The 13,062-nt window shown below is 36.3% G+C and overlaps 1 protein-coding gene across 1 annotated transcript in view; it reads left to right on the top strand.

Moving 5' to 3' along the window:
• Nucleotides 1–13,062, top strand: part of EXOC6B (exocyst complex component 6B) — a 712,247-nt gene that overhangs the window by 433,328 nt on the left and 265,857 nt on the right. Inside the window, exon 18 of the mRNA XM_060169979.1 lies at nt 3,851–4,030. Coding sequence (XP_060025962.1) covers nt 3,851–4,030 — 180 coding nt within the window. The remainder of the gene's footprint in view (nt 1–3,850; nt 4,031–13,062) is intronic.

The raw sequence follows: 13,062 nt of genomic DNA on the forward strand, positions 1-13,062 counted from the left end.
AACAAAATATTATGAAATTGAATCCAACAATGTATCAGAATTATAAACTACCACCAAGTGGGTCTGCAAGACTTACTCAACATCAAATATCAAGTATTGTAATTCATCACATTAATGGGCTAAAGAAGAACAATTATAGAATCATATTAATAGATATAGAAAATGCATTTGACAAAATCCAACACCTATTCATGATAAAAACCTCTCAGCTAACTATAATAGAAGGGGAATGCCCTCAACTTGGTAAAGAACATCTACAAAAGTCCTACAAATAACATCATACCTGATAGTGAGAAACTAGAAACTTTCCTGCTAAAATCATGAAAAAGGCCGGAATGTCCTTTTATACCACTCTTATTCAACATTCAGTAAGCCATGAAATAAAAGACTTACAGACTGGGAAGACAGAGATAAAACTGACTTAGTTTACAGATGACATGATTGTCTAAGTAGAAAATATGAAAGAATTAACAATAACAAAAAGACTGCTGGAAGTAATAAATGAATGTAGCAAGGTTCAGCATATAAAATTGGTATACAAAAGTTATTTGCTTTATCATTATACCAGTAACAAATAACTGGAATTTGTAATTAAAAACATAATGCTATTTACATTAACATTGAAAAAAGAAATAGATATAAACCTAACAAGATAAACAAGATCTATGTGAGAAAACCTGTAAAACTCTGATAAAAAGGAATCAAAGAAGTAAGATCTAAATAAGTGGAGATATGTTCCATATTCGTGGATAAGAAGATTCAATATTTTATCAAGATATCAGTTCTTTTCAACTTAATCTAAAGATTCAGTCCCAGTCCAAATTCCAGGAACTCATTTTGTGGATATTGACATATTGTTTCTGAAGTTTATGTGGAGAGGCAAAACACCCAGAATAGTCAACACAATATTGACGGAGAAGAACAATGTTGGAGAACTGACACTACCTGACTTCAAGACTTATTATAAAGCTACAGTAATCAAGACAGTGTGGTATTGGGAAAAAAAAAAAAACAAAAAACGATAATTAGGTCAAGGGAACAACACAGGAGCCCAGAAATAGACTCTCGCAAATATAGTCAACTGATTGTTGACATGCAGTAAACTCAGTTTAATGGAGAAATGAAAGTGTTTTCAATAAATGTTGAAACAACTCGACATCCACCTGCAAAAAAGAAAAAAAAATGAACCTAGACACAGATGTTACACTTTAAAATTGAGTTAAAAATTTGAGTTTGAGTTAAACTCAAAAAAAATTGAGTTAATTGAGTTAAAAATTAACTCAAAGGGGATCACAGACTTACGTGTGAAACACAGCACTATAAAACTCTTAGAAGATAACATAAGGGAAAATGTTGGTAACCTTGGGTTTCACTATGACTTAAGGTACAGCAACCAGAACACAGTCCATCAAAGAAAATACTGATAAGATGGACTTCATTAAAATGAAAAACTTCTGCTGTAGAAAAGACACTGTTAAAAGAATGAAAAGAAGGAGAAAATGTTTGTAAAATGCATATCTAATAAAGGACATATCCAAAATATACAAAGAATGGGTAAAAGTCAACAATAAGAAAATTAAAAAGTGGGTTTAATGTGGGCTCACTTTAAAAATGGGCAAAAGATCTGAATAGATACCACACCAAAGGATGGAGAGGGAGTTATAAGTTAAAACAACAGTGATACCATTGTACAACTCTTAAAAAGACTAAAACTGAAAACACTGACAACAAATGCTGGAGCAATAGCAGCTCTCATTCATTGCTGGTGCTAATACAAAATGGTAATGTTATTTTGGAAGACAGTTTGTCAGTTTCTTACAAGGCTAAACAGAAATAGTCTTCCCATGCAATTCACCAGTCATGCGTCTTGGTAACTATCCAAGTGAATTGAAATGTTAAGCTACACAAAAACTTACACATAAATCATTACAGTAGCATTATTCAAAATTGACTACACTTAGAAGCTATCAAGATGTCCTTCAATAGGTAAATGGATAAACAAACTATGATACATCCTGACAATGGAATATTATTCAGTGATGAAAAGGAATGAATATCAAGCCATAAAAAGACATGGAGGAAAATTAACTGCACATTGCTAAGTAAAATAAGCCAATCAGCTACATACATGGTTCCCAGTATAACACATTGTAGAAAGGCAAAGTTCTGGAGAAAGTAAAAAGATGGTTTGTTTCCAGGATTTGGGGGATGAGCAAGGGAGGGATGGATAGAGTAGAGTGGATTTTTATGACAAGAAAACTATTCTGTACGATTCTGTAATAGTGAATACATGACATTATCCATTTGTAAGTACCCGTGGAACTGTACAACACAAATAGTAAACCCTGATGCAAACTGTGAACTTTAGTTAATAATAAAATATCAATATCAGTTCATCTATTGTAACAAATGTTCCACACTAATGCAAGGTTTTTTAAATAGGGGAAACAGTGGGAAGGGAATGGCGGGCAGTATCTGGAAATGCTCTGTACTTTCTGCTCAATTTTTCTTTAAGCCCAGATTTCTAGAAAATAATGTTTATTAATTAAAAGAAAACTTAGTAAAATGGGAATTCAAGGACAATATTAAATTATCGTACAAGTAAGTAAATACGTAAGCAGAGAAATGCTCTTAGAACTGTGTTCATATAAGTAAACATAGTCAATGCCTATATTATAGTATGTAAATACCTGTAAAATTATGCAGCCATTAAAAAGGTGAAAATGGAGAGGCGGGTATGAGTTCGAGTAAAGTTTTGGGGGTAGAATTTATAGGACACCGTGCCTATGAAGGAATGAATGGAATCTAATATGTTGCTTAAATCTCTGCCTTGGCCTGAAATGAACAGATGAAGAGTGGGAATTATGATTATTCTTGTCCTGGACTTACAATATTCAAAGTTTCTGTGAGCCATAATGCAGGAAACAATCAGAAATATGGGTCTTTAAGAAGAAAGGGTTTGGACAGATATAGTGGAAGCCATAGGAGGTGATGAAATCATCCAGCGGAAGTGAGAGGATTAGAGGCCAGAAAAGTAAAAGTAAAACTATGTCCTGAAAGCCAACAGAGAACAGGGTAAGATGAGACTGAAAAATGGATATTGGATATGGTAGCCTGGCGGTCATGGATTACCCTGGACCAGTCCATGTTGATGGATTGTTAGATTGCAGCGTAGACTGTTTTCTCCTAAAAATGTTTTTCTTGGAGCTTTAGTCCCATAACACTTCTTAGAGCCTTTTATATGCCAGTGTAAATCAAGACTCTTTTAAACTGGGGTTCTCAGACTTAATTGATCTAGGAACTTTTTTCTGTCATTTAAGCATTTTTCAGGACTGTTGTTAATTAGAGCATATTTTAGGAAATGTGTGCCAATCTTTGAAGAAACTTGATTATAAAGAATCTAGAAAGGTAGGATAGTAACTAGTGGGAACATACAGCATTAAATTAGAAACTTCAGGATACTTAAAATAAGCAAAGTGAAGAGACTAGCAACTATAAGAGAGGTTGATATTGCAGGAAGGGAGGTTCTTGGAATTCCAGAAGAGAAGAAAGAGAACAGGATCCTGAGAATGAGTGTAGTTTTAAACATAGGTAATAAGGTACAGGATGCAGATAGCTGAGGGCAGTGAAGGCAGTTTCTCTATTTGGTGAATCAATATAATAATTTGTCTTGCAGATACAAAATAGAAAGGACTCTACTGAGCTTTTGAAAACAAGAAAAATTAATGGAGACTGTGATATTACTTGATATTCTCAATTATGTTACTTAGTTTGAGATGTCTCCAAGCAGAGATTTCTGCTTTGCTTATACTGGAATTTTGAATGACTATTCAAATTCCGTATTTCACAGGATGCCAGACATGCAGCTGAAGAAGAGATTTATACCAACTTAAACCAGAAGATTGACCAGTTTCTACAGCTGGCTGACTATGACTGGATGACAGGAGATTTGGGCAACAAAGCTAGTGATTACCTAGTAGACCTCATTGCCTTTCTCCGTAGCACCTTTGCTGTCTTCACACACCTTCCTGTAAGTGACCATTGCTTTTACTTTGTCCATCATATAGAAAAAAGGTTTCTTAAAATCTAGATTGGTAAAATATGTTTGTTTCTGCTTTAACTAGCCAGAAAGCTGTGGATATAAAAGCTCACACTATAATTATCATCCCTTAACAAGATTTAAAGACCTCTTTCTCATTTTCTCATTGACATTTGCATTTTGTTTATTCTGGAAATGGTTCCTAATATTATGCTACTTATATCCCTCCTAACTTCAAGGTAATTAGTACAAACATATAATGAATGCCTTGGTAGAAGTAGAATAGAAAATTAGGAGTTAGAATTTTAGATATGTATTTTTTAATTCTAGAATGTCCAGTTAAATTTTTTTATATCCTCAAATTTCTGGTGAAATTCTCCATCCTTTTTCCAATTTGTCTATCTTTTCTCTATTTTCTTGAGCATATTTATCACAGACTTTTAAAAATTGAAGTATAGTTGATTTACAATATTATATTAGGGACTTCCCTGGCAGTCCAGTGGTTACGACTCTGTGCTCCCAATTCAAGGGACATGGGTTTGATCCCTCGTCAGGGAACTAAAATCCCGAATGCCTCACGGTGCAGCCAAAAAAAAAAGTTACAATATTATATTAGTTTCAGGTGTACAGCATAGTGATTCAGTATTTTTACAGATTTTTCTCCAGTAAAAGTTATTATGAGATAATGGCTATAATTCCATGTGCTATATGATATATCCTTGTTGCTTATCTATTTTATACATAGTAGTTTTGTATCTCTTAATCCCTTTCTCCTGTCTTGCCCCTCCCTCTTTCCCTCTTTTCTGTTGTTTCTTGATCTTTATTTTATTTATTTCCTCTCTAATCTTTATTATTTCCTTCCTTCTGATGACTTTGGCCTTTGTCTTTTTCTAATTTCTTTAAGTGGTTGGTGAGGTACTTTATTTGAGGTTTTACGTATTTCTTGAGGAAGGCCTGTATTGCTATAAACGTCCCCCTTAGAACTGCTTTTGCTGCACCTCATAGATTTTGGAGTGTTGTGTTTCCTTTTTCCTTTGTCTCAACGTATTTTCTGATTTCCTCTTTGATTTCTTCATTGACCAGGTGGTTTTTTAGTAGCATGTTGTTTAGTCTCCACATGTTCATGCTTTTCCCCATTTTTCTTCCTGTAATTGAGTTCTAATTTTATACCATTGTAGTGGGGGAAAATGCTTGATATTAATATCTATCTCCTTAAATTTGTTCAGCCTTATTTTGTGGCCCAGTGTGTGATCTGTCCTGGAGAATGTTCCATGTGCACTTGAAAGGAATGTGTATTCTGCTGTTTTTGGATGAAATGTCCTGTAGATATCTTTTAAGTTTAACTGTTCAAGTGTGTCATTTAAGACCACTGTTATATGATTGATTTTCTGTCTGGATCATATGTTCATTGATGTAAGTGAGGTATGAAAGTTCCCTATTGTTATGGTATTGTCATCAATTTCTCCCTCTATGTCTGTGAATATTTGCTTTATATATTTAGGTGCCCCTAATATTACACTGAGTGTAATATCCTTGTCTTGTATTGATCCCTTTATCATCATATAATGCCCTTCTTTGTCTTTTGTGATAGCTTTGTTTGAAAGTCTATTTTGTCTGAAGCGAGTATTGTTACCCCGGCTTTCTTATTGTTCCCATTTGCGTAAAATATCTTTTTTCATTTCCTCACCTTCTTTGTGTATGTGAGTTTCTTAGGCGACATATAGAAGGGTCTTGTTTTTTCATTTAATCAGCCACCCTGTGTCCTTTGAGGGAGCATTTGTCCATTGATATTTAAAGTAATTATTAATAGGTATGTACTTATTGCCATTTTGTCACTTATTTTCTGCTTGTTCATGTAGTTCTTCTCTGTTCATTTTTTCTTCTCTTTGTTTCTTCCCTTGTGGTTTTGTTGATTTTCTTTAGTAGTATATACCAGAGAACTCCTAGATGTTTTCATTTTTTACAATTTGCTCTTTTCTTTTGCTGTTCTGATTGGGTGATTTACATTATTCTACCAGATCACTTATGCATTCTTCTGTATCACTTAGTTTGCTATTCATTCCTCCTAGTGTGCTTTTAATTTCAGCTGTTGAATTCTTCATTTCTGATTGGGTCTTTTAAAATACTTTCTAGTTTCTTATTAAAGTTATTAGTGTATAGATAGATTCTTTCCCCTAATTCAGTTAACATTTTTTATAACCAATGGTTTGAATTCTTCTTCAGGTAAATCGTTTATTTATGTTTCATTTTTTTTTTCAGCTGTTTTTTCTTGCTCTTTCAATTGAGAACAGTTCTTCTGCCATTGCATTTTGCTTAACTTTCTCTGTTTCTATGAGTTTAGGTGAAACAGTTACCTATTGTGGTCTTGAAGGGGTGTTCTTATGTGGCAGCATCCCTATGTGTGCCCAGTGCCTTTGGTGGGAGAGCTGGATTTGGTGTGGAAACAAGTCACATCTTTCCTCAGGATGTGCTGGTAGCTATCAGCTTGGTAGGGAGTGGGGCTAGAGATGGAGGAGCTAGAGCTGGCACCAGGTGTGAAGTGGGACTTCCCCTCTGCTCAATGGCCATGACCACCCTATGAGGGGTGGGGTCTGATCCCAAATTCCTGGAGCAGAAGCCCTGAGGGTCTGGCCTGGGCCAGCTCTGTTCCCTTTGTGCTTCCCCCTTTTTCCACACTGAGAGCCTTGCCCAAGTGGCGGGAAGTGCTGAAGTAAGTTGGGTCCATAGGGTCTCTTGGCCTGTGTTGATTGCAGACAGAGGTTCAAGCTGTCTCTGATACACTGCCTGTATAGGTTCCCACAATTGTTTCCCTCACAGCTGGTTACTGCCCCCGTCCCTGCTGCCCCTGCCCTGTTGTGGAACCACACTATAGAGCTGTTGTTGTCTATGTGGACTTTCAGTATCAGGAGTTGAGCTATGTTCGAGTGCTGCCATCAGAGATTTGGGCTGCTTGTGATGTTCTGCTTGAGTAAGCATTAACAATGACCCCAATCCCACCCAGGCTCCACCCAAAGACCAGGTTGTCTCTGCATCCCAAGATCGAGTTTTCTCCCTGGTCATGACCACCCCAGATTTAATGCCCTGCTGTGACATGGAGTGAGCAGCACTGGTGCATTGGCTCGGCTCAGGCTGAGGCACGCACTGAGGCGGTTGTGGGAAACCTGGCAGCCACTAGAGCAGAACTCTTTCCACCCTGCCTTGAGGGCAACCCAGCACTCATGTGCTCTTCATGAGCAGTGTTCAGGCTTCCCACTACCCCCCTGTTAGTCCCAGTGGTCCTCCAACCAGCCAAGGAGTCTTGTCTCTCCTGCACAGGACCCCAGACTTGGGCATCCAATCTGTGGCTCTCACCACTCACTCCCCAGGGCAGGTGTCCACCCATGTATTCTTCCTGTTACTCTGAGTCACCTCCCAGGAACACAGGGCCCAACCCGGTCACGTTCTTCCCATTCTGCCTGACTACCTGTGTATCTTTCTTACAGCCTTGTTTGTACCGGATTCCTTCTGCCAGTTTCCAGTTAGTTTTCAGTGAGAATTGTTCAACATGTAGATGTATTTTGATGAGTTCATGGGGAAATGTGAGCTCCATGTCCTCTTAATCCACTATCCTGATCCTCCTCTACAGTTCTTTTAAAGACATTTATTAATGCCTATGTGTAGTTCACCTACATATTGGTTCGATTTGTTTCTGAGGTTTTGGTTTTTCGGTTTTTTTGCTGTTGTTTTCAGTCATATGGTCCTATCTCTTCCTACCATTTTTTGGTATATATTAGACATTGTCTTTAAAATATGTAGAGGTTCCAAATGATATCAACAGCCACCAGAATCAATTCATCCTTTCCCTTACTAAGTAGCTAGAATGAGTGGGTGGGTTGTGGTTTGGGCCTTATCATCTTAATCCAATCATGGATTGATCAGGGTTGAGCTTGGGTTGCAGTTGTAATGTACCTTTGGTTTACCTTTTTAAAATTTAATTTAATTTAATTTTTTAACATCTTTATTGGAGTATAATTGCTTTACAATGGTGTGTTAGTTTCTGCTGTATAACAAAGTGAATCAGCTATACATATACATATATCCCCATATCTCTTCCCTCTTGCATCTCCCTCCCTCCCACCCTCCCTATGCCACCCCTCTAGGGGGTCACAAAGCACCAAGCTGGTCTCCCTGTGCTATGCAGCTGCTTCCCACTAGATATCAGCTTTACATTTGGTAGTGTATATATATCCATGCCACTCTCTCACTTTGTCCCAGCTTCCCCTTCCCCTTCCTCATGTCTTCAAGTCCATTGTCTAGTAGGTCTGCGTGTTTATTCCTGTCTTGCCCCTAGGTTCTTCATGACCTTTTTTTTTTTTTTTTTTTTAGATTCTATATATATGTGTTACCATATGGTATTTGTTTTTCTCTTTCTGACTTACTTCACTCTGTATGACAGACTCTAGGTCCATCCACCTCACTACAAATAACTCAATTTCGTTTCCTTTTATGGCTGAATTATATTCCATTGTATATATGTGCCATATCTTTTTTATCTATTCATCTGTCGATGGACACTTAGGTTGCTTCCATGTCCTGGCTATTGTAAATAGAGCTGCAATGAACATTGTGGTTCATGACTCTTTTTGAATTATGGTTTTCCCAGGGATATGCCCAGTAGTTGGATTGCTGGGTCATATGGTAGTTTTATTTTTAGTTTTTTAAGGAGCCTCCATACTGTTCTCCATAGTGGCTGTATCAATTTACATTCCCACCAACAGTGCAAGAGGGTTCCCTTTTCTCCACACCCTCTCCAGCATTTATTGTTTGTAGACTTTTTGATGATGGCTATTCTGACTGGTGTGAGGTGATACCTCATTGTAGTTTTGATTTGCATTTCTCTTATGATTAATGGTGTTGAGCATTCTTTCATGTGTTTGTTAGGAATATGTATATCTTCTTTGGAGAAATGTCTATTTAGGTCTTCTGCCCATTTTTGGATTGGGTTGTTTTTTTGATATTGAGCTGCATGAGCTGCTTGTAAATTTTGGAGATTAATCCTTTGTCAGTTGCTCCATTTGCAAATATTTTCTCCCATTCTGAGGGTTATCTTTTCGTCTTATTTATGGTTTCCTTTTCTGTGAAAAAGCTTTTGAGTTTCATTAGGTCCCGTTTGTTTCTTTTTATTTCCATTTCTCTAGGAGGTGGGTCAAAAAGGATCTTGCTGTGATTTATGTCATAGAGTGTTCTGCCTATGTTTTCCTCTAAGAGTTTGATAGTTTCTGGCCTTATATTTAGGTCTTTAATCCATTTTGAGTTTCTTTTTGTGTATGGTGTTAGGGAGTTTTCTAACTTCATTTTTTTACATGTAGCTGTCCAGTTTTCCCAGCACCACTTACTTATTGAAGAGGCTGTATTTTCTCTGTTGTATCTTCTTGCCTCCTGTATCAAATATAAGGTGACCATATGTGTGTGGGGTTATCTCTGGGCTTTCTATCCTCTTCCATTGATCTATATTTCTGTTTTTTTGCTTGTACCATACTGTCTTGATTACTGTAGCTTTGTAGTATAGTCTGAAGTCAGGGAGCCTGATTCCTCCAGCTCCGTTTTTCTTTCTCAAGATTGCTTTGGCTATTCGGGGTCTTTTTGTTTCCATACAAATTGTGAAATTTTTTGTTCTAGTTCTGTGAAAAATGCCAGTGGTAGTTTGATAGGAATTGCACTGAATCTGTAGATTGCTTTGGGTAGTATAGTCATTTTCACAATGTTGATTCTTCCAAACCAAGAACATGGTATATCTCTCCATCTGTTTGTATCATATTTAGTTTCTTTCATCAGTGTTTTATAGTTTGCTGAGTACAGGTGTTTTGTCTCCTCAGGTAGGTGTATTCCTCAGTATTTTATTCTTTTTGTTGCAGTGGTAAACGGGAGTGTTTCCTTAATTTCACTTTCAGATTTTTCATAATTAGTATTTGGAATGCAAGAGATTTCTGTGCATTTATTTTGTATCCTACTACTTTACCAAATTCATTGATTAACTGTAGTAGTTTTCTGGTAGGATCTTTAGGATTCTCTGTGTATAGTATCACATCATCTGCAAACAGTGACAGCTTTACTTCTTCTTTTCCGATTTGGATTCCTTTTATTTCTTCTTCTTCTCTGATTGCTGTGGCTAAAACTTCCAAAACAATGTTGAATAATAGGGGTGAGAGTGGGCAACCTTGTCTTTTTCCTGATCTTAGTGGAAATGGTTTCAGTTTTTCACCATTGAGGATGATTTGGCTGTGGGTTTGTCATATATGGCCTTTATTATGTTGAGGTAAGTTCCCTCTATGCCTACTTTCTGGAGTGTTTTTATCATAAATTGGTGTTGAAGTTTGTTGAAACCTTTTTCTGCGTCTATTGAGATGATCATATGGTTTTTATTCTTCAGTTTGTTAATATGGTGTATCACGTTGATTGATTTGCATATATTGAAGAATCCTTGCATTCCTGGGATAAATCCCACTTGACCATGGTGTATGATCCTTTTCATGTGCTGTAGGATTTTGTTTGCTAGTATTTTGTTGAAGATTTTTGCAGCTATGTTCATCAGTGATATTGGCCTGTAGTTTTCTTTCCTTGTGATATCTTTGTCTGGTTTTGGTATCACGGTGATGGTGTCCTCATAGGATAAGTTTGGGAGTGTTCCTCCCTCTGCTATATTTTGGAAGAATTTGAGAAGGATAGGTGTTATCTCTTCTCTAAATGTTTGATAGAATTCACCTGTGAAGCCATCTGATCCTGGGCTTTTGTTTGTTAGAAGATTTTTAATCACAGTTTCAATTTCAGTGCTTGTGATTGGTCTTTTTATATTTTCTATTTCTTCCTGGTTCAGTCTCCAAAGGTTGTGCTTTTCTAAGAATTTGTTCATTTCTTCCAGGTTGTCCATTTTTTTGGCATATAGCTGCTTATAGTAATCTCTCATGATCCTTTGTATTTCTTCAGTGTCAGTTGTTACTTCTTTTTCACTTGTAATTCTGTTGATTTGAGTCTTCTCCCTTTTGTTCTTGATGAGTCTGGCTATGGTTTATCAATTTTGTTTATCTTCTCAAAGAACCAGCTTTTAGTTTTATTGATCTTTGCTATTGTTTCCTTCATTTCTTTTTCATTTATTTCTGATCTGATCTTTATGATTTTGTTCCTTCTGCTAACGTTGGGGGTTTTTTGTTCTTTCTCTAATTGCTTTAGGAGTAAGGTTAGGTTGTTTATTTGAGATGTTTCTTGTTTCTTAAGGTAGGATTGTATTGCTATAAACTTCCCTCTTAGAACTGCTTTTGCCGCATCCCATAGGTTTTGGGTCATCGTATTTTCATTGTCATTTGTTTCTAGGTATTTTTTGATTTCCTCTTTTATTTCTTCAGTGATCTCTTGGTTCTTAAATAGTGTATTGTTTAGCCTCCATGTGTTTGTGTCTTTTCCAGATTTTTTCCTGTAATTGATATCCAGTCTCATAGTGTTGTGGTCAGAAAAGATACTTGATACGAATTCATTTTTCTTAAATTTACCAAGGCTTGGTTTGTGACCCAAGATATGATCTATCCTGGAGAATGTTCCATGAGCACTTTAGAAGGAAGTATATTCTGTTGTTTTTGGTTGGAATGTCCTATAAATATCAAAGAAGTCCATCTTGTCTAATGAATCATTTAAAGCTTGTGTTTCCTTATTTATTTTCATTTTGTATGATCTGTCCATTGGTGAAAGTGAGGTGTTAAATTCCCCTAGTATCATTGTGTTACTGTCAGTTTCCCCTTTTATGGTTGTTAGCATTTCCCTTATGTATTGAGGTGCTCCTATGTTGGGTGCATAAATATTTACAATTGTTATATCTTCTTCGTCGATTGATCCCTTGATCATTATGTAGTTTCCTTTGTCTCTTGTAATAGTCATTGTTTTAAAGTCTATTTTGTCTGATAGGAGAATTGCTACTCCAGCTTTCTTTTGATTTCCATTTGCATAGAATATCTTTTTCCATCCCCTCACTTTCAGCCTGTATGTGTCCCTAGGTCTGAGGTGGCTCTCTTGTAGACAGCATATATGCGCTTCTTGTTTTTGTATCCATTCAGCCAGTCTGTGTCTTTTGGTTGGCACATTTAATCCATTTGAGTTTAAGGTAATTATCGATATGTATGTTCCTATTACCATTTTCTTAATTGTTTTGAGTTTGTTATGGTAGGTCTTTTCCTTCTCTTTTATTCCTGCCTACAAAAGTTCCTTTAGCTTTTGTTGTAAAGCTGGTTTGGTGGTGCTGAATTCTCTTAGCTTTTGCTTGTCTGTAAAGGTTTTAATTTCTCCATCAAATCTGAATGAGATCCTTGCTGGGTAGAGTAATTTTGGTTGTAGGTTTTTCTGTTTCATCACCTTAAATATGTCCTGCCACTCCCATCTGGCTTGCAGAGTTTCTGCTGAAAGATTAGCTGTTAACCTTATGGGGATTCCATTGTGTGTTATTTGTTGCTTTTCCCTTGCTGCTTTTAATATTTTTTCTTTGTATTTAATTTTTGATAGTTTATTTAATATGTGTCTTCGAATGTTTCTCCTTGGATTGATCCTGTATGGGACTCTCTGTGCTTCCTGGACTTGATTAACTATTTCCTTTCCCATATTAGGGAAATTTTCAAATATAATCTCTTCAAATATTTTCTCAGTCCCTTTCTTTTTCTCCTCATCTTCTGGGACCCCTATAATCCAAATGTTGTTTCGTTTAATGTGTCCCAGATGTCTCTGAGAGTGTCCTCAATTCTTTTCATTCTTTTTTCTTTATTCTGCTCTGCAGTAGTTATTTCCACTATTTCATCTTCCAGTTCACTTATCCGTTCTTCTGCGTCAGTTATTCTGCTATTGATTCCTTGTAGAGAATTTTTAATTTCATTTATTGTGTTGTTCATCATTGTTTGTTTGTGCTCTAGTTCTTCTAGGTCCTTGTTAAACGTTTCTTGTATTTTCTGTATTCTATTTCCAAGATTTTGGATCATCTTTACTATCATTATTCTGAATTCTTTTTCAGG

This window comes from Lagenorhynchus albirostris, chromosome 13 (assembly GCF_949774975.1).
Source record: "Lagenorhynchus albirostris chromosome 13, mLagAlb1.1, whole genome shotgun sequence".
Taxonomy (NCBI): domain Eukaryota; kingdom Metazoa; phylum Chordata; class Mammalia; order Artiodactyla; family Delphinidae; genus Lagenorhynchus; species Lagenorhynchus albirostris.